General features: G+C 37.1%; 1 protein-coding gene across 1 annotated transcript in view; it reads right to left on the bottom strand.

Moving 5' to 3' along the window:
* The window catches only part of LOC104841299 (histone-arginine methyltransferase CARM1-like), a 52,337-nt gene that overhangs the window by 28,699 nt on the left and 509 nt on the right, over positions 1 to 23,129 (bottom strand). The window contains exons 3-5 of the mRNA XM_010582863.1: positions 9,855 to 9,961; positions 9,546 to 9,650; positions 1,998 to 2,108 (exon numbers count right to left, since the gene is read on the bottom strand). Coding sequence (XP_010581165.1) covers positions 1,998 to 2,108; positions 9,546 to 9,650; positions 9,855 to 9,961 — 323 coding nt within the window. The remainder of the gene's footprint in view (positions 1 to 1,997; positions 2,109 to 9,545; positions 9,651 to 9,854; positions 9,962 to 23,129) is intronic.

The following is a 23,129-nucleotide window of genomic DNA, read 5'->3' as shown; positions in this document are numbered from 1 at the left end:
CAAACTGAGACTCTGACATTTTAGCCAATATAACCCAGTATTTACAGCTGCTTAAGGTTCTTTAATTCTCTTTATTAATAAAAGGTCCTTTACTCCTCTTTATCAATCATAGTTTTAAGCAGTTTAGCATTCCATCCACCCCAGGAGAAAAGCAATTTAATTTCTAAAACCAATGGATTAATGCTATTTCTCTATCAATAAGTTGCCAGCTATATAACTCACATTTATATTGCATCAAAAAATACACAATATTTGATACACAACAGATGCAGCATGTGCCATTTCACAACTAGTCATTTTGCTTACTTCTGGCTGGAGTGAAGTTCAAACCTGTGACCCAAAAGGCGTACATTATACTCACTACTACACATTATACTACTACTAGGAGAAGCAAGTTCTCTTTTGTTCTTTTTATTATGCTTTCATAAATAAAACTTCTGTCTATCAGGAAACAAAGACATTGCACAAAATAGTATGTTTACAAAATCCTATGTGAAATAAAAACCACCCTCCCCTCTGAGAGATACCTTCCATATATTAACATTCTTATGCTTCTGATAGGTCTGACAAAATGACAGATATCAGAAAAAAAATTCCCTTTAATTACAAAGAATCTTTCCAATTATTCAAATTTTAATAAGAAAATAGAAATGTGCTTTCAGTACATATATGCTAAGTTAGGCTAGTACATCCTCTCCAGTTCCAAAAGTAACACACCCATAATAAGAAAATATTTGTCAATAGCAACCCAAATAAGGCGGAAGTAGAAAATGATTGTATGAAGCACTCTTCCTCAATACATAAGCTAATGAAAAATGTATATGGGGAGATTCTGGAATCCTGTATTTAAGCTGGAATGAAAAATACAAATAATTTCTACATTAATAACTACTTTTATCTGGAGAGAAATAAAAATGTCTTAATATCCACATTTTCTTCTTTAAGACCAGATTATCTCGATTTCCAATAACAATGCATTTCCTTCACAATGTTACAGTTGACAACTGGTGTTTGCCAGCCTTCACCAAGAGCAAGGCTGGACTGCTGTATCAGGACATACAGGAGGAACTTTCACTGAACCACTGCATACTCATTGTGTGGACTTAGAGGTACTATGGACTCCTAAAGTTGCTTATGAACATTTGTATTCCAGATTAGTAAAGCAAAAAGAAAAATTAACATCTAGATATTGCAAACTTTTTCTAGATATGGGATGAAAAACCCTCCGCCACTTTTCACCCTTTTCCACATTAAAACTATTTTTAAAACTCAGCTAGAGGTGATCAGTGTTGACAAAATTTATGACAATAATGCTCACACTTCTCCCCACACATTCTGATGTTCACCTAAATAAGCAGAGACTGTGAGAAAAAAAAAATGGAGATTTTTGCTGTTGCTGGCATTTAGGATTAGCACTTTTTAGGAAGTGAACTTCTAAGCCATTTAGTTACCAATACCACTCTGAGTGTTTAATTTTTTTTTTTAATCGTATGAAAATGCTTAGTAAAAACAATGCCTGAAAAATATGTTTTAAAACCAAGTGCATTCTTCGGACGTGTCCTTTATGAACCATAAGAACACAGTTTCATAAGAAGGTTGAAAGACCTAACTGATCACACTTAGCAGGAAACTAACTCAACTGTCTGATCACCCAGATGTCCAAGAGTCTCAGAAAAAAATACTCAAATGTTTTTGCACAGAACCCATGAAAACACCACCTGCTTTAATTTTTCCCTTCTGAATGTAAAAAGTTCAGTCACAGTTAATGACTGTTCACCAATTTTCACAGAAACAACAATCATATGGTTTATTTGTTTGACACATTAGAACACCTTCAAAAATTACCTTCCAAAAAGTGTTGCCCATTACAGACCTGACTTCTTAGAAAAATCACACTGAAGCCTTCAACATTAGCCTTTTTGAGGCACAGTTCTAGATCGCTTTAACATTTTCACTCTACACCATTCTAACACTTGGATCAGGTGAAAAACACTTACCTCCGCATATTTTGCCATTGAACTGGCTTCAACTGCATAGACTCTTCTAGCTCCGGCCTGCACTGCAAAAAATGAAAGGATTCCTGATCCACAGCCAACATCTAGGACCACCTTGAAAGCAAAAGGCAGACCAAAAGAAACAAAATAATCAAAAAGTCACTTCCTGAGACCTCTTTTAAGTAACTAAATTTTCATAGCTCTACCCTGCATTTAGTAAGCCTGGCATTATACAAACATATTACTAATTTCACTTAAAAAAGTGAAAAACTTGTTAAATGAAGAGTTTAAATGCCCCTATTCTTTATTTTAGCAGCAGCAGCGTATTTTTAGTCTAAGTCTGTGGATTGTTTTCATGTGTGAATACAGGGTTATGGTTTGAAGGAAATAGATTTTTGTAACAAAGTTTCTTTAGGAGAAAAATTTGAAAAACAAGTGTAGTCTGAATACAGTGGGGAGGGACACAAGACATGACAATGGTAATTCCTTGAAGGACTACAGAATTGTGTCTTTCTGAATGAAAAGTCATTCCCATGTGGAAGTATCTCAGATAAAACCAGACTCTGTATCTTTGTTCAAATATTGGTTCTGCTTGCTGACGTTAGTATTAGACCTTTAATTACACTGCTTGATGTGGTGACTCTCAAAGGCCCTCAGTTAAACATAAATCCCCAAGCCTCATTTTCTCCATCAGTCAGGTGGCTCACTTATTGCAAGCCAAAATGGTGACTGAAATGTTTCAAAGGATCAAATTTTTGTTTCAATGTATAGTGTAATGCCAAGCCAGAGACTGCTGCAATGGTCCAGACAAGCCTCTAGTTCCTAGCTTTGTTCTGTTGTATAGGTCACTCAACACTGCTGCAGAGGCATAAGTACCCAGAAAGAAAGGCTAATTGCCAGAGAAGTGGTTAAGATGATGTGACTGATGTGATCTTTGATGCAAAACCCACTTTTATACTGCTCAACAGTATTAGGCTAATACCAGTACCTTGCTTCCCCCAGATTTTAATACCAGGTTTGAGAAAAATCTCACAGAACAGCTCACCATTCAGATTCCTCCTATGGGTTTGTGCTTGACTGAAAACAAGGAACTACAGTTTTCCTGTCCCTGTGGCTGAAATTCTCATTAGATTTTGATGCAAGATACGAAATTCGCAAGCCCGTTAGGTGATTTAGACACCTGGAAATGGAACCTCCTAAGATTTCAACCATGAAGCTTAGATACAGCCATGACCCAACCTCAAGACTCAAGAGCAGAGACACTTAAATATAATACAGATTCAGAGTAATACTACAGCTTAGTATACCAGCCACCCCTGTTCTTTATTGATTCTCTGCCCCAACTTCTATATGATGCACATTGCTTACCATTACCAGCCTTTAAAAACACAAAGAAAAAACTTTGTGTATTCAAACAGAATAGTTTTGACAGAAAAATAATCTCTTAGAATGAAGGGCACATTCCATTCCCCAAAAGTTACTCTACATGACATTTAGGTTATGTATTAAAGAATGCAGTCTAACACACATGGCCTGAATTTGTTGCAGATAATATGAATCTGTGTTACAGAAGTACTCCACTGCAAAATAAATTAACATTGCTTCTGATATTGCACATAATCTCAAGTTTGGCATAGAAGCCAGAACCTTGCCTTTAATAATTTCCTTTCCTGTGGAAGATTTCATTAAGCTTATTTTTTTATATCACAGATGACAGGCTGTTACAGATCCAGTTTTGTTTCCATGCTTTGGCAGGTGTTTAGAATATGCTCCTATGCCCAGAAGAATCAGCTCTTTGGAACAGCAAGTGACAGTAAGTATCAGTATAAGTAGGAGGGAGAGGATGACAAATCAAGGCCAATTTCATTGAACCATAGGTCTGACAGAAAGTTTGGTAGGCTATTTATCAATACCCAATGGGAATCACAATACAATAATACTTTCTCTCTGCATATGTTGAAAGCATAAGGAAGAGTCAACTGCTCAAGTTCAATGTGAAAAATCCAATGGAGAAGTATGGCTTTTTCTACCAGACCTAATTCTGATGCCATTTCTTACACTACACCTATGTCTACCTCAGCAGGTGGTATGGCTGTATGGGAACAATTTTTCCTGGATGATTTACTAAGACTAACTCTAGTCTGATTTTCTGCTAGCTTAGTCCAGTTTAGTTTCATCCAAAATTAATACAACTTGCTTGCTCTGAGACCACTCCACAATGTGAACTGAAGCACCCTGAGTGGCCATGGTAGAAATTCACTTCAGAAGCTCACTCCTGACCCACATTAAAACTCTAATGAAGACACAAATGAGCACCGCAAACTGAAGCAGCTGACACAGAGGTAGCATTTGTCCAATAATTAGTGAAGCAAGGGGAAAAGGGGCTGAGAAATTGTATGTGACAGTCTGGGAATTGCTGGAGGCTGTACAACCGGCACAGGCACACCCTGTAAGACTTGCTAGATCAACAGCCCTTGGCACACCAGAGACTTTGATCCAGGACAGAACTTGTAAGGGAGGATGTTGCTGTGTTGGTGCTGGGCTGCATGGAATGGCTGATGGCTGGAGTGCAGCCAGCAGAAGTCAAAGAAAGGCCATTTTTAAGACAACATTTGGGGAACTGTCCAGTTTTGATTTCAGCACAAGACAGACACTGACATATTGCAGCAAGTCCCACGGAGGTTCACCAAGATAATTAGAGAGCTGGAGGACACGAGAGGCTTGACACAAATCAGTTTGTCTAGTTTTAACACGAGAAAGCAGGCTAACGGGAGAGCTTACTGCTGTCTTCATCTGCCTAATGGGAGTTCAGTGAAAACTGAAACAGACTTTTCTTGAAGGAGACACAAAGTGATAAGACAAAAGGCAACAGACACAAGTCATTGCACAAGAAATTCTGAGAGACATAGTAAAACTTTTACACTGTGAGGGTTGTCAGACACTGGAACCGGTTGCCTACAGAGTCTGTAGCATCTCCATCCTTGGATCCAGTCAAAATGTAACCGGACAGGCCTTAAGCAACCTGGTCTAGTTGGCCCTGCTTTCAGTATAGGTTTGGACTAGAGATGTGCAGAGGTTCTTTCTGACCTAAATTACTTTAATCCAACAAACCTGCAATAGCACACCTTGCTGTTATTGCTGGGATGTCCTACAGAAAACTTTGCTCCCTCTAGATAGGAAGAGCATCTTAAAAGAGCTGTAAGAGCAGTCATTAAGAGAAAGTGCTGTGAAATAACAATACATGGTACTAGCATGCTTCTTTCTGAAAAGTAGAATTTTAAAATAAATAGTAGAAAGTTGGGTGATGATGATGTCATGCATATTGAGAGGAAAGGTAGTAGATTGTATGTGTTTCAGTATTTATTTTAAAATATAAATACAGCTACTTCAGCAATTATCAGAAATCAGTCAGGAATAACCTATACCCTACCCTCCTGATCACAGTTCAGTACTGCTCTTGCTTTCACCTACACAGATGAATAGCTTTCCTAATGTGAATTTAATGGGACTTACTCACATGTGTGAGCTTGTATGCTCACAACTAGAGTCCTGAAAAGCACTTTTGAATAAAAGGGGTGGGGGGCAGAGGTCAAACAAACAAAAGCAACAACTGGATGAACACATAAAACTAAAAGCAAAAATGTCCTATATCTACAGTGACATTTATCATTCAAAATTACTATATAATCAGCAAGATTATATACAGAAATTCTTCTTTTTTTTTTTTTTTTTTTTTAGCATGTGCCTTTGACTGCACAATGTGAATGGCTAATTTGTGTGATCCTTCATCCAAGAGCACTGGAGACACTCTAATTCTAGTTGCTTTGCTTTTAAGTGAACTATGCATAAATAGACTACAAATGAAAAAATTCAAAAGGCTCATAACCTGAGACTTAATTTCAAAAGAAGTAGAAACGTGTCAGCCCTTACTCAGTTTGAAACAGCATTATACACTGCTACCGCAAAATTTAGTTGAGCCCTTTTTTAGTATAACCAATTAAAACACTTTGAACTCACCCTTTTGGCTCTACAACAATTCAAAATCTAAGATAAAATTTTACTTAAAAAAACAGTGAAAGCTCTAAGGTGACTGTTTCTAAGAGGAGATATAAAGGAGTATATGCTAGTAAGAATTACTGTATTAATGTGAAGAATCCAGCCTCAGATTCATTAGATTCTGAATGAGTTCTCCTTATTCTTTTAAGCTTCAAAAGACATAAATGCTCAATCCAAACACTACTCCCAGTTTGTTCTAAAGTACTTTACCTCTGACAGACAGTGCTTGAATTTACCACCAAGAACCCTCTCAAGGGGTCCAGAATTAATTTTGTCCAGCACAACTCAGATAACCTGTTGCACTTTCTCATAGAGATATTTTTTCAAAAACAAACAAAGTCCAGAATAAGATAAAAAAAAGTACTTTATCAGCAGATATCCCTTCACTATAGGCAAAAATGTTTGTATAATAGATTATTACAGAATTTAGAGAAGGAGGCAGCAAAGGTAAAGAAATATATTGGGGGGATGCAGACCAGGTGGGAAACAATAAGACAAATAGCAGTTGAATAAAACTTTCTCCAATAATGGAAGTATTAAAATAATTATGTCCTTTTTTGCCTTTACCTCCTCACTGCCATCATTAAATGTTTCTGCCTGCCTTTTAGTTTCTGGATGTAGGATGAATATAGTTGCCATATTTGCAACAGATCAAGACTCAGCACAATAGGTTTCTCAGGTTCTCATGAGAAAGCATTTTGCCACAATGTAGGTAGTTCAATTTTTTTGGCTACATTTATTCTGAAAATTGCCATTTCTCAACAGGATCAGGAAAAAGAAGGATCATTTTCTAGGTGGGTGGTCAACAACACTCAGCCTGTAATTGTCTTAGTATTACATATGCTGAAGAGAAGTGAAGGTACTTCCAACAGTTGGGAAAATAAATAAGCCAAGAGTAAAAGCAAGCAAGCTATACTACTGCACAGCAGCTGAGATAAATCTGCATTTTGCATTATAACACAGGAGCATCCTTTTTGGTATGAAGCCAATGGCAAATAAAATCCTCTCTCTGCTGTTTCTTTCACCATATATTCAAGTTACATATTCCAGTACAAAATTTAATCCATTAAAGATACAGTAGCTCCACTTACCCAGCTGGTATCATCCAATACCACATGCTTTGGGGTTTGATTCTGATGCCTACAGCAAACCGGAGCAGCCCTGTGCACACCACTAGTTTACTAACCTTATTGAATTAAAGAGGAGAGGAGGATTGTCTCAGGCCTGAAAGAAATTACAGAGACTGAAACCTATTTTTTTCAGTTCTACAAAGGTTTGTTTCATTTCTATGACAGTAAATGGTTAACTGTAGTTTTTAAGGAAGCACAGTTTACCTAAGTTGCATGGCAAAGAAAAATTAATCAGCTGCACTTGAACTGATTACTAAACTTAATTAATAGTTAAAACATAATGATCTTAGTTCAGATAAATGTTACACAACTCTCCTCATTTTGGCTATAAATGTGCTACACATTTAAAGGGAAGTGTTTTGTTCTGTGTTTGCTTATGTTATTAAAGACTCTTCTCTGTGATATAGTAAAGCCATTGTGCTGGTGTAAACTGAAGTCACAGGCTACTTTTAAAAGAAAGTGCACACAGAAGAACAAGAAAGGAAGAGGAGAGAAGACAAAAATGACAACAAGGTAAAAAAAAAAAAAATTGCAGCTTAATTTTCTCCATAATTTTTGTTGGCAGTCTGCTTCCCAAACAGCATAAACAGAGCTCACATGGTCTCAGCCACCATTCTGAGACCTAGAAAACATTCCTGCGAGGCTGCTGCTTACAACTGGCTATTTGCTTACAGAAGGTCACATGTAGTCTAACAGTTTTTGCTGGGTTTTGTTATTTTAAGAGAGGTGAGCAGTGTCATAGCAAGATATGCAGATGACACAGCATCTGGTGATTAAACAGCAGAGAGAGCTAGTGAAGGTAGGCCACTGGACAATGCACAGATAAATTAAATTCAGTGCTGATTAATATAACTTTGTGAAAAATACGAATTGTTCATGTACCATCCAAGTTCTAAATGAATCATCATCATCAACAACAACATAGAGCCCAGGCACCATTATGAATTGTTTGGTGAAGATCAATGTTCAATGGACAGATGCAGTCCCAGGAAAAAAAGTCAAGATTTACAAGAAGTACAGTAGAAAATAACTAGGAAGTTAGAATTCTGCAATATAAATCAATTGTATGGCATTTTCTACACTACCATGAATAACTCCTGCCAATCTTTATCAAAACAGTTGCTGCAGAATTAATGGTGGCACTGAGAAAGAGGCCAAGAATGGTAACAGGACATGCGCAATTTCTTCATGCAGAAAAGGACAGAGAGGACTGAGAACATTGACCTCAGAAGCAAGACTACATAAGAAGAAACAACAAAAATTGACACAATGGAGGAATGATATGAAGAAAATTAGAACTTCAATACTCCTTTGCCTCCCAACATAAGAGCAAATGACAGAATTAGAAAGCTGATAAATTAAAAATCTTACTAAAGGAAATACTTTTCCACATAACATATGATTATATTACAGAATTTGTTGCTGTATTAAGGGTGGAATCAGAGAAGAGTGTACATGGGGACTGGCCCTGGAGAGGGTCAGAAAGTCTTTAGTTAGTGCAACTAATTGCAATACGGAAAAAAAAAAAGTAAAAAAAACATTGTAAAATATACTAGTCCTATGCTTTGCATTTCAAGAAGACTAAAAAAAATGAAATTAGGAAGCGACTTAATCTGTGGCTGGGAGGCAGATTATCCTAAATCTCCCCAGTGTAAGTCTTCTTTTGTCTTTTGCTGAAGTATCTGGTTTGAACAATGTGAGAGGCAGAGGACTAGATGAAGAAGTAATAAATATCATTATATTCATTACAGTAGTCTTCGAGATCTATATACATATTTGAGAGATGAGTTTGGCATCTGAAGTTGTAAGTTCCTGCATTGTTTCCAAACCTTTGCCTTGCACAAATGGAGTCACAGCAGCCACTTACGTGCTTGCTCAGGTTGTAATGACTGTGCGGTGCAAAAACATTCAGCGTAGATCTCCATGAAGGAGACATAAACTAGAATACCTTTGCAGGTATTTGCAAAAGACTATATGGCAACATAGCAAGTACACAGTCAATAGTTAAGATAAGGAAACTCATATTGTATATGAGCTCCAAAGTGCCAAATGGGAATGATAACAGCCCAAAATCTCAAGGAACACATACATGTAGGTCTCCAGATTGTCCACAGAAGACAATGCAGAGGAATTTGTAGCTCATGTTCGGATCTACGTTTTGTACCTGAGGATGTACCATCACCATCGTGCATCATATGCTTGACAATAACTTTAATAATATGAAGCACACATGAATTAGTATATTCATGCATGAAGTCCCAGGTGAGAAAAGGCTCCAGTCTGATCAGTGTTGTTCTACAGGGCAAGCTGAAGTTTAGAGCCTAAGCAGTATACTGGAACATTTAAGACACTTAACAGAACTTACCTTGTCTGTAAAATCTGTGTAGTTCTGTACAATAGCTCTGTGGTAAGTGGCTGTCCTCACAAAATCCTGCATCATATTCTGTTGTTGAGACAGGCAGCCATAAAACTAAAACAAAAGGAGGAGAGGAAAACCAGAAAAAAAGATAAAGCCCATCTTCTATCAATCTTACCTTAAATTACTTGGTACTTAAATTACCAAGGTCCTGACCACCCTCTGAATAAACCTAAGCTATCTTTCTAACTGGCCTGGTGACTAAGGTCAAGCAAACAGTAACCTAGATTTCACAAACTGGCACTGAAGTTTCATTACCTGAAAATACTGAGCAGCTGATGCTTCATCTGTTCGCTTACTGAACACAGAGTTCTCCTTCTTCTGGCTACGGCATCTCTTCACTGCATTTGAAAATGTGTTGTATTCTGGAAAAGAAAAATAGAAATAACACAAACATAGCAAAACCCACAAGGATGGTAAATTAAGATAAGCAACCAATGACAAGAAAAGAACACACTCCGTCACACTTGAGAGGAATGCTTCATTTGGCTTATGGTGTTCATAAATACAGAGTAAATCATTTCAAACGTCATTAAACAGACAAGAGCTGTTGCAAAGATCTGGCAAGCATCAAAAGATTTTAAGAAACACCTGGATGCATGCAACAGTGTTGTCAAGGATTCTCCATTCAGATTAGCTAACTCCTGCAAACATCTGTGATGGTGAACTCTAACAGAGGAGTGGCTGAACATAAGCCTCAACCTATATTTCAGGTTAATCTACACTAGCCCAAGCTCCACACAGAGAACTACCTGGGGTTACTGTGAAATGCACGGATTTGAGTGAGGAGGCTTACAAACTAGAATAAAACACTCAAATTTAATTGGCCTAAAAAAGCCAGGCTGAGGACCATGTATCTTTATTCAGAGGCAGTCTAGCTAAAAAACTCAAGAGTTACAGGCCTTTGGCTTCTGTGGACAAGATCAATTCTGACATTAGATAACTAACAGGAAAAAACATGTGGACCTAAAAAACAAATAACCAGCTCACACAAGGGCTTTTGTCTCCATCTTTTAAGATCAAACCAACCCCCCAAGCATAAAATAATTCCTTGATGTCCAAAAGAAAGGCACATGCCAGTAAGTGGAGAAAGTATCGAGAAAAAGCACTGTGAAGAAAAATTGTCAGGGGGAAGCATAGATGACAACAATAAAATCAGGGATGGAAGTCTTTCATTCTGTTCATACAAAGACAAGAGAAGATAGAGAAATCAGACTACACTACATTCATAATTTGCTAAACCAGAGAGACAGGAAACTCCTACAACAGTTCACAGATTTTCAAATAAAAATAGCAATTGCCTGAAGCATGTAACTGTGCACTGGGAAGTACATGCTAAGTGCTCTAATTGTTTGGAGACAATTCAATAATTCAATACTTTGAATGGCCTTTGAAACAAAGGGTCTGAAGATAACAGAAACAAATAATTAATAAGCAGCTCAACAGAGTAACCAAGGAGAATTTCCCGCATCATTTCAGGAAATTTTAAAATCTTCAAAACAGAGATTTGGTTGCACTAATCCTTCTCCACTGCAGAAAGCTGGCATAACCAAAAAGGAAGAGACACAGAAGATAACATGTAGCTGTCCCTTTACCTTTGGAAATCAGGACAAGCTCAATGTCAGGCTGTTTGGGAATGAAAACAAAGACCCATGTTTATACAACCCAACATAAGCACAGTTGCTGCGAAGTTACCCTTAACAGGCCAAAAAAGTATTTTTGACTAGGGTCTTGAGGGAGACATCCTCAGTAGAAAATTTTAAATTCTTGGAAAAAGTGGATAATAAAAACAGCACAGAATTCAGCAAAAGCATCACAAATTGCTATTATCGTTATCCAAGCTTTCCAATCTTTATACAGCTAGAAACCACTAAAACTGGAAAACTGGATGGAAAAAGCTCCATCTTTGGGGCAGTCATATAGTCTTTCACCGTAAGAATTTCACACCAAAAATGTGACAGACGGCCATACTTCCTCAGAGAAGTATGAATCAATTGAGGGCACAGCCCCTTGAACCTCTGGGCTACCCCATGTCACAAGGTGCACTTATAAGCGTCCAGAGTTGAAGCCATTTCTCTCAGTTGAAGTTATGAGCAGTCTAATGTATGCAGTGAAATAATTTTGTTGAAAGTCTAGAACAATAGCTCTAAGAAGCATCACAGCATTAGTTTGCTGTGAACAAATAGTTCAGTTTAACCTTACTCTATAGAAGACTGTAAGGGTGGCAGAAATTGTAAAACACAACTCACCAGCTTATTCAAATGCACTTCACCTGCTGAGGAAATTTGCTAGAGAGCTGATCTGTTGCCACTCTGCAGAATATTCCCATTTAATTTCCAGGTGGAAGGAAGAAAGCCTCACTTTGTTACTTCTGGCCTGTCAGCTCCAGTGGGAAGAAGATGCCACATTCAACATCTGAATTTGGGGTGATATGGGGGTCTCAAAATAATTAAATTGTTCCAGAAGTAATTGTAAATTACCATGAAAATGTACAAATGCCATCAACATGCCCTTTTCTCTCCCACAGAGGGCTGATGGTCAGAATGAAACAATAAATGACTGGATCATGACAACTAAGAGTGGCCCAAATTACAGACGATGCAAATTTTCTGCAGGAAGATGCAGAAATCAGCTTAAAAGAGATCAGTCTCTCTGTTCTTTCTCTGCATGAAGAGGCAACACCAGAAAAAAAGTCTGACACTGGACAGTGGAGATTTTTGCCAGGCAGTCACTCATTGTCTTAAGCTTCTCCTTTTTTTTTTTTTTCTATCAGAAAGCAAGAGATGATGCTAGAGATTCAGCGACATGCTTGACTCCTTTCTTTTCTAGTCACTCTTTACACATGATTTTCATATCTCTGCAGACACTTTTTGGTAGCTCAGAGCATCATCTTTGGTGTCCAGGAATGAGAATGGATTTCAAAACCACAACGCTGGTTGTGGTTGTGTTAAGAAAAACTGGAAAAGCTTGCCTAGAGAGATTATGCCATAGAAATTTTTAACCTTGGAATTTTTCAAAACATAACTGTACAAAGCTCTGAGCACCCTGGGGCTGAACCTGCTTTGCAAAGGACCAGATGAACATATGATTTCTCTTCCAATTGAATTATTCTTTGATTCTATGGAAAAAAAAAAAAAAAGGTATGACTTCCTTGTGGTACAGTACTTCTTTATATACAAATAAGACTTTTGTTGCCGGAGCTCTCTGGAGTGCTGGCAAATTACAAAACTAGTACTCAGTGAGTTGAAAGGTACATCAAAACAGAAAGAAAGAACAAGAGGTTGGTGGAGTTCCTCCACAATCTTTCATAAAGGACCTCAGATGCCCTTAAAGTTTTTCTAACAGAATATCTGCAAGATCACAAAAGGCTCTGGCAGACTATGGAGGGGAAAAGTGTCTCATTTCATTCACCAACCTCAAGAAAAATACAGAATTAAAATCTTCTCTATTAGATGGCATTAAAAATTCAGCAATAAAAACCAGGAACAGCATTAGATCTAATACTTCTCAATGTTTTCACAAACTTTAAATCCCAGCTCCACATTCTACACATTCATCAGTGTCTAACACTGAGAAAAAACACCTAAGCATAAAGATAGAAATATACATATAGTTGCTGTTGTTGGATGGGAAGTGAAAAATACACTCTAGTGAGAAAAGCAACAGCAACAAAGAGCACTGGTTTACAACTTATCTGTGAAAACTTAATGATTCCACCTTTGAGAAAACCTCATAGCCTGACTGATCCTGCACTGACTGAAAAAGTCCCGTTACAGCATGAATTTGCTCCTCTTTTCTTTTTCTCATCTTTTCAGTGGATGTTTAGTTTATCCTCAAAATTTATAAATAAAATATTCATCAAAAATCTTTTAGCTGCTTCTACTTACTATTTGAGGGAAATTGTAGCTAAATAGCTACAAATTAAAGATCAAGTTGTAAGGAAGGAATTGCTGTTGCAGATGTGAATTTGGGATTTTGTTTTTCTTTTGAATGCAAACAGCCAAAGGATTCTAAAGGGAAATCTGTTAGGGAATGCAAATTGCCTTGGAATTACTCCTAGCAATTGCTACCAGTTTCAAATATCGTCTGAGAGTCAGATACACATTCATTTATGTGACAGAGCAAAGCACCAAATAATAAATCTTTAGCATCTAATATAGAAAAATGGAATTATTGTGAACACTCTGCACATTACGCAGACAAAATAAATAAAATTCAAAAGTAAGACATATGGAAGAACTTCTTAAAGCTTCAACATAAGGACTCCCTACTGCAGAGAAGAGAAACAGGTTTGTCTTTCTTTAGCATGGACAAGGAACACCATGTTTCTTCCTTTTGTAGACTGTTCCAGAAGAAAGAAAAGAATTTCTCAAGTGTTTTTTCTATATCCAGCAACAATTTACAATGGCCTGTCTTCTTTCCATTTGCTTCTGCATGCAAATACACTAAGCTGTTTTCTTCCTATATTTTCTGTAAAGGAACTTCTCTTATTAGCCAATACGTCATCCTGCTTGTGATATGAAATATGGCTTTATCTGCATATTGATCAAGGTCCTTAAAATTAAATTTAAGTTTTATATTCCTAAGAATCTGGGAACTTAATCTGTCATATGTAGAAATATATCCAGAACTGATCTTGGCTTTTATGAAAACTAGATTTTCTTCTTTTTTTAAAGTAAAGGGACCAGAAAAGGATCTACACCAAAAACAGTTCAGCTCACTGACAGGCTAGAATACTGGTGGGTCACATACTTTGGAAGTCTTTATTTTGCAACCAGCAGTCAACCATACAGAACTGAAGGTCAGTAAAACATTTTTCAAGGACAGCCAAAGAATATTTTTTGTTAATCCTCAGCCCTACATTCTTCATCAAGGTTCTAGCACTCTATTTATCTTTTCCTTTGATGTTGTAAGGAATTGCTTTTCTCATCTGAGGGAACAATCACATAGGCCTTTCAGATCTTCTATCATCTTTTTAAAAGCAAACTCAAGTATAATGCTTTTTTACTGAAAGGTGTTGCCTAGTAATCTCAGTGTAGTGTTTCAAATGTCACCCTTTCAAGAGTCTTCCATCCAGACTTGAGAGATTCCTTCTATTACCTTAAACAAATCATGCAGGCTTTTTGCCTGTTTGTTCATCTATAAAGAAAAAGTTCTGGATTGCTTATGAAATTTTCTGGGTTGTCAGGGTTAATACTTAAACAAAAATTAATCTATGCTGTAAAATCCAAAATTAACGTGAGGGGGGCCACAAGTGCTTCTTGATGAACTGCTTCTTCGTGCTATGCACAGCCATCTTCTTTCACCCTCAAAACTCTTTCTTTTGCTTTACTCTCTGAAAAATCTGCAAATTGGGAAGATGGCTGTGACTCTTTTTGCAAGGTTTTGGCTGTCTTCAGAGAAATAACTTACAATTTTCACTGACTGGAAAATACATCCTTGTGCCCCCACCACCCCAATCACTTAAATCAATCTAAAGTTTTCCACTAGCAGGCTGAAAAAACCCTCAAAACTTTACAATTGTTATAGGCATGTTCCAAGACCGGCAAATTAATGAATCAAGGCTTTAAAACATAACTCTTACAGTGCATTTACTCTTTCCCATGGATTGTAAGACCTCCAATAACTACTCCAGCAAGAATAACCTGATGCTCTCGAGGATAGAGGTAAGTAGACATATTTAGTGCCTTTTCATCTACACATTTTCAGTATCTCAAACCCCCACCCAACTTAAAACTCCCCCCAAAACCACAGATGTTTCTCTTTCAAGGAGCCTCATCCAGATGTTGTTCTGAAAATAATGCAAAATATTGGAAAGACCACCACTATGAGTATGCAGCCTAATCTAGTTTGTATTAGCTAATCCAGACACTAGTTTATTTCCAGCACTGTGGAACAGGCTGCAAAACTTGCCCAAGTGCTGGGTGCATCTAAAAGACCTGCAGTCACTGCCAGTAAGTACAACACAGCACTTAAATCTGTGCATTTTACCTGCTGAAATAAATGGTTTTTAAAACACCTGTATTTTTAACTGGATCAAAAGTCCTCCTTAAACTCTTTGATGTGAATCGAAGCTTGTGTTCTATGGTCCATAACACAGAAAAAAAATTAAATCCAGCAAGTCAAACTGTCTCTCTTTTAAAAGCCAAGAGAAAGATCTTGCTTTATCAAAGCTTAATCTTTTAAAAGAAAATTATTTAAATTCATTAGGCATTCTTTAGTAACTGCCTATGTGCAAGCTCTTACTTCACAACAACTATATCTCCTTCCAGTAAGGGGTATGTTTCCTTACATTTATTGTACATCATGTGATAAAAACATTCATGCAGGCAGCTACCAGGAAACACCAAAAAAAAAAAAAAGCCTAGTTCATATTCTGCTGTATCACATAATAAACGCTTCTCTGGAGCAAAACTCATCTTACAGAATGGATTATTAGCTTTCAGAAGAAAAGTGCTAGATCCTCCTTTTTTCTTAGCCACCGAGAAGGCAAGGAAAACTCCTACTCTTCTGGGCTGAAGTGCCTTCACAAAGATCTTGTTGAGGAAATAAAAAAAAAAAAAAATCCCCTGCAAATAATTTCAAAGAACATAAAAACTGTAACTCTCAGACACTTTCTTTGAAAGTCAAGCTTGTTAGGATTTTTATTTATTTCTGACACACACACCCCTTTTTTTTTCCAATTACAATCTGAAAACAGAAATTAATTTGAAAACTTTAACCTTGACAGAAAGCTGTATCTTGCTAAAAAACAGGCATTTCACTGCAAGGTTTTGACTAGCTATGCACCTCAACTAACATTTGCTGTTGGGCATTAAACCCATGCTAATCAATTACACAGTTTGATAACTTGACAGAGATATTCTGCAGATATTACTGCACTGATAGCCTAAAAACTGAACTGTGTAGAAACTGAATAAAGGCCAGCTAAAACCAGTTCCTGTGATCAAAGATAACAGGAACATCCTTCCAAAGAGCCCTGCTTCTGGTGCCTCTTTTGCACTATTCACTTCACAAAAAGGAAAGCAGAAGACCCAAGCCCCTGTAGCACTTCCTGCAGGCACATTCATAGTCCATTCCTGGTAAATTGTCACTCAAATGGTTGCACTCTGCCTAAGCAGAGCTGCTGTACTGATTTCTCTTTACAAAACACTTATCCTCACAGCAGAAGATACAGACACACAAATGCAAGCTATTAACATGGTGCACCTCACCCATCTGCTCAAAACAGATGGAGTCTCTCACTACTCCAAAGGGGAAGAGGGTGGAGAAGGAACGACAACAACAAAAAGGCTCCAGTAATAAACCTGGATGGTCACTGGGGGAGAAAAGGAAAAAAAACAACCTAAACCAGCAGACACAGAATAAGAGAAAGAAAACTCAGTGGGGAATAAAAACCCACAAACGCCACACAGCAGCAATCCAAAACAATGCTACTTGCAATAAACCATGAAATAAATGTATTTTACCAACAGCTCTTAGATTTTCTGACCTAAGGAGATCAGTGTAACAGTCACGGAGTAGCATTACTCCCACATAATTTTGCATTATCTCCTGCAGGCTACTGTTAAAATGCAATACCTACATTAAGCAGTAAGTTTGACATGGAACTGATGAGAAGTGTACAGTCATAACTTTGCCCATGTTTGAAAAAACAAATGGAAGTAAGTCCATAACTTTATGATAAGACTTATCAAATGATCAGACAACTCAGACTGTCTCTTGTTAACAAGTGAGACACAGTCTTCCGGTTGGAACAATAGAATTGCAAAATAGCCAAATAATAAAATGCCTATTTTGCAAAAAAGTGAAATCTGCAGTAAATATATAGTAAGCTTATCAAGGCCAGATTACTATCCACAATGTTTGAGGTTGGAGTATTACTTCCAAACAAGGAAGAAAATTTTTGCTTCTATTTGGTTGTAAATATTAGACTTCAGAAATTCACAGTGACACCCATTACAAGTGCCCTAATAAAATTCCAACAGCATTCACCACACAGACTCAAAAGTTCGCAGAAATCCTTGGGTTTACACAGTTTGACAGCATTTATCCAAAATATTTTTCTCTTTATATTATACCTTTCAACCAGTTATACAGCTTTTCATTGCCATAAACACAGCAGATTAGACTAACGGGATTCTGTTCATTTTAGCAGTTTATCTACCAATATTTCAATAAGCACTAGATCATTTTGTTGTGAACATTACTGAATATTAAATCACAATCTGCAGACTAGGTCACTTACCACAATGCTAATTTGTAAATTAATTTCTGCATCCTTCTTTCAAACTTTTTTTATGAGTCTGGATTTGTGCAGTGGGAATAATTTTATCCCAAACACACTAGCAGGTGAATCATTTCAAGTGTCAGCACAGGAGAACTACATGCTTAGAAATTCAGTCAGTAAGCACTTCATCAGCACACAGGGGACTCAATCAGTTGTGCGTTTTTACAAGAAACATGACTGATGGCCTTGTGTCATTCCATCAGGAACTGGATGCCACATGTTCCAAATCTCATTATTAAGTTTCCTAAGTCATACTTTTCCCAAAGCAAAAACCTTTTCTATTTTTAGCACCAGTAATATATGCTTTCTTCGGAAAGCAGAAAGCAAAATACTGCATCACCTCCAAGCTAAACATCCTAACTAAAATCAATTTTCTTCTAATAAACATTCCACCCATTAGTAAGTGATTCACATCAATATAAAACAAAAATAAAGCCAAATTGATAAAACAGTTGGTTATCATCAAGAAGAATATTAAAGGAGTAACTTTAATCTCAAGCTGCAGCCACATTCCAAAGCAACGTGAACTAGCAGATGCAAAAACTTCCCCCACTCTGTCAATCTCACACTAAAAACGTTACCAAAAGAATAGTCATGATTTGTAAAATGGCATTATAAAGTATCTAAATACAACTGTTTCACTTTCTTTAGAACAGCCATTAGGGTTGTATTAGACAACAGAGAGAGATATGCAGTTTCAAGTTGCAGTCAAATTTACATAAAGGTTGTACAAATTATTGTGATGTTGCAAAACTTTTGAAGTTGAACTATACTTTGGGAACTATTAAACTAAGAAGCATTAGATCCTTTCTTTTATTCTTCCTCAAAAGAATGGATGATTTTTATGTCAACAAGCTTCCTCAGAGTACAAATTACACTTTAATGAAGGAAGATTATTTGGCTCAGTACAATGTAATTGGATGAAACGGAAATATTGAGATGGATATGGTTGATGCAGGTGGTTCACTTCTAATTTCAAATAGCCAGAATGCTGAAAGTCTTAGTACATAAAAAGTCTAGCAGTGTTTAGCGAGAGCCTCTTCTGAACTGGTGGCCATAGACATGCCTGACATGAGAGCACTATCTGGTAGCACTGAATTAGTGGCTATTAATTTTCAAACTACTGCCAACATTTTCTAAGACATACCTTGCCTCACTGGAATCAAGTACTGTCTGTTTTAGACAATTATCCACCCACCCCCAATCTCTTCCGCTCTTACCAGAACAAAAGACATTAGAACTAAATGGATTTTTAAACACCCTGAATGATTGGACAAATTCCCAATACAAGCACATTGCCACCTTCAACAGAGAATTGGCACCACAATATTGTAATTTACAGGCAGGCAGATCTAGCAGTACTCAGACCTAGCAGAGAGGAGTAAAAAAAAAAAATCTATAAATTTAAAATCCTTCGTATAGTTTTAAAAACCTTCATATAAGGTTTTCTAAAACTGTGGGAAGATTATGCTGCATTACCTCCCTATAGAAGAAAAGGGGAAAAAAAATCATATCTGGAAAGCGAAACACTAATATTAACTAGAAGAAAAACAGCCCAGAATAATTCCAATGTGAAAATACCAGAATGTTACAAGTTACTAAAAAAATGAGGAGAAGCCATTGGCCTTTTTCTAATCCCCTTTATTTTGTCCTCCCAGGAATCAGAATCAATCAATACTTTAAAATGCTAATGCTAAAATAATTCCCACAGAAATGTTCAAGGAAAGCCTGGACAAACAAAAGGTACTGAAAATAGTGCCATAATTGATTAGGTCTTGAGCTGCCCTTTAGATCCTACCACCTTGAACGCACTCAGTGAGTCAGCTCAAAACACCACTAAACTTGTGAATGGCTGCCTCTAACTGGATTAAGAAAAGCAATGGCATAGAAAAAACCTGAGTGAGACAATGGCAAATCCAGAGGTTTGAACAGCAAGACTAACCGATACAGACACAGCAGAAGGCATGGTTGGTGGCAGCCTTCTCCGTTAAGATTCACAGATAGACCAGGAGTCTCAAAAATCACATCATGGATATTTATTCTTGCACACTACAGTCCCCAGCTCCAAACACAACCTGGAAATTTATTATCAGACATTTAATTGCATTGAAGCTGGACAGGTCAAACTCTGGAAAGCGCCTACAAAGCTTAGAACCAGCTTGTGACAGTGGAGTAATTTAGAAACTGGAGCATGACACAGAACCAAAGTTTCTGCCTCAGGTAAAAAGTTAGGAATTACAATTGTGCATGTAGTACGGCTTAAAAGTCAAAACCTTTCTGTTTTTTTAAGTCATTCCAGTAGTAGAATCTCCTACCGCTCTTTTGAGACTAGCATGTACGGACTTCAGGATCGTTGTGAATTGCAGGGGTGCAATTACAGTCAATGCATTGAATAAGCTCTCCTCTGAAGTTGCACCTCATTGTTTTTGCAATAAAACTCCGCAAGAGTTTCAAGCTGCAAGATGAAAGACATTTGTGAATTTAACTGCTTTCTGAACTAACTCAAATAAAACAAGATTCAGGTAACCAAACTCATCTTTTTTTGCTTTTATGAAAAACAGAATCACTACTTTAAACAGAAACTAGCAAGGAACCACAGAGCCATTTGGTCCTTTACTTCACAGAATTTATTATTTGACACAAATTCTTAAATTTAAACTGCTGGACAGCTTCCTTGCAACCTGTGGGTCTTGAGGCATATCAATTAGTTCCCCCACTTACAGTGCTTTGGTTTGCATGACTAAGTGGTCTCAGTACACACTAACTGGAATCCTGGATGAAATTAAACCAAAATATACACTCAGGAATAAACTTCAACTGTCAGTGGTCATTATACTATGTGACCAGACTAGATCTAGTTCAAAGTAAAGACACCCTCTATTCTTGCCTCCTTCCCAAATGAGTATAGTTTGCATGCCAGGGCCCCAGCACCAATTCTGTTCTACAAACTTGTTCCTTCTGGAGTATGTGACTTGCTAATGGAATCATAGCTCATTAGATCCATATACCATTACATGCAATAGTAATTTGGGTGAAAAAAAAAAATCACCATAAGACTTTCCATGTTTCTTTGCTTGAATTATACTGCAGCAACAGCATGTATGTTTACGCATATAAAATTCAATGTATACCTTTAATACATTTCACATCTCTCTCTCTCCAGACACACACACTCATATGTCTCTAGTTCAGTTCTGTATGTAGAGATCCATAAGTACTATATGCTATACATAACTGAAAACTGCAAATAACACTTTTTTTCCCACCTGTATTGTGCTTGTGTGTAAGGGGCACACTACAGACACCAATTATTGGCATATCCAATGCCTGGATGGACTGTGAAAGTGGCTGGAGACCAGGATTATGAGGTTTGAAAGAGAAGAAAGGAACCTGCATTCTACCACAACCCCGAAAGAACAATTCATCCTATGCTCATGAACTAATTCCATGCTAAATTAAGCAGGCCATTTCCACCAAGGAGTAAAAAGCTACATACCAAATCTGCCACAGATGAGTTACAGACTGGTTGGTTGGTCTGTTACAGATAATTGATCTTTGTTTTTGAAAGAAAAGCCTGTAGGCTACTAACTTTCATTTTTATTGCCTGCTTGATCCTACTCAGATGTTTAACATATGTTCAGTAGGAAATGAAAGATATAGTCTATGATTTATGACTGTCTAAATGCTGGAACTAGAACAGCAATTCTCTGTGTGGGCACAAGCAGGGCATGAATTTGCCTCTCCCCCATTCTTCACTCATCTTCCTCTACCTTTCTAAGAGACAGAGGACTTAAACCAAAGACTTTTACAATGCATTTTCATAACTAACACTTGTACTGTATGAAAAAAGGAGTTTTCAGTCCATTTTTTAGTAACAGCAGTATTTTTATTTATTATACACACATTTGCAAACCCATAAAAACTGAGAGTAACACCTGTACCTGTACACAGCAAACAACAAAAGGTTAGCTTCTGCTCTATAGCCTTGACTTCTTTGTAAAAGCATTTAACTTTGTCAAGACTAGGTGCTATTTGATACACTGAACATGTAGAAGAAGGTACCAGCAAGCTATTCCTATGGCATGAAGAAATAATACCCTACAAGTAACTTCCAGCTTAACTCAGTACCCAACACATTCCATTTAATATCAACAGGTTTGTCATTTAATGTGAACAGACTTTATTTTGACCAACTCATTATATTCCTGTCATTTTATCAATGAGCTGTTGCATGGACTAACAGGCCAGTTCAATTTATTTTCCCCTGAGTTTTAAAGATGGAAACTAATATAGAAAACACTCAATTTTGTCATGTTAGCAAGCAACAGAAGTAATAAATTAAGAGACTTATCTATACTGTTCTTATCTATTTCACAATATGTAGCTATATAAATAAACTAAACACAAATCACCAAGGAACACAGCTAAAGGGAGGACTGAAGTTACCACTTAATCTTCAAGGCACTCCCCTCAGGAAAAATACCAAACTGTACAGAAATTAGCTGGATTTTTTTCAAATACTTGTTTGTAAAGGTGAGGAAGAGCACCAAGAGAAACTTCTTTCGCCTTGGGATCCCAAACTATCAGTGCCTTTTGGAATCAGAACCTTCCTAGGTAGGCAAGACATGGTAGGGATTGCAGACCAAAGAGTACTGAAAAACTTGCCTGACTCCTTAATTATTAGTTATTAATTACCTCAGCAGTTAGCTAATAAATCACTAAACAACCTAATCTCAGTTATCTCTTCAGTTATGATGTGGGTCTCTGTAAGAGACAATACTGTATTGCGGTCTCAAAAGAAATAACTTAATAGAAGCACAATACTGAATTATACACCCAGAAACATAGATTAAAAAAACCCAACAGACACAGTCATTCTTAGCTTACATTCATATTGTTTTAGTAAGGTAAAAGGTTGAAAGTGTGAATAGTTTTTCCTTGATGGATACAGACGAAAGGCTGTAACCAGATAGAACTGCAAAGGCCAGCAAGATTTGGCACCAAACTGAAAAAATCATATTAGTCTAAATACTGTATTTGCTAGTAGAGTGGGACTCAGGAGTTCATGTGTTGTGTATACATGACATAGGATTAGCAAGTCATTGCATAAACCAACCCAGCTATGTTCTAATTCTCAGCCCTTGATGCTTTGTATGTGTCTTTAAATAATCTCCCCCAAATCAAATCTAATTGGTCTGTGCCTCAGGTCCCACAGAATATAAAATGGAAATAACTATAACGGC

This window comes from Haliaeetus leucocephalus, unplaced genomic scaffold (genome assembly GCF_000737465.1).
Source record: "Haliaeetus leucocephalus isolate CR32 unplaced genomic scaffold, Haliaeetus_leucocephalus-4.0 Scaffold849, whole genome shotgun sequence".
NCBI lineage: Eukaryota > Metazoa > Chordata > Aves > Accipitriformes > Accipitridae > Haliaeetus > Haliaeetus leucocephalus.
This window is presented reverse-complemented; position numbering and strand designations above follow the sequence as displayed.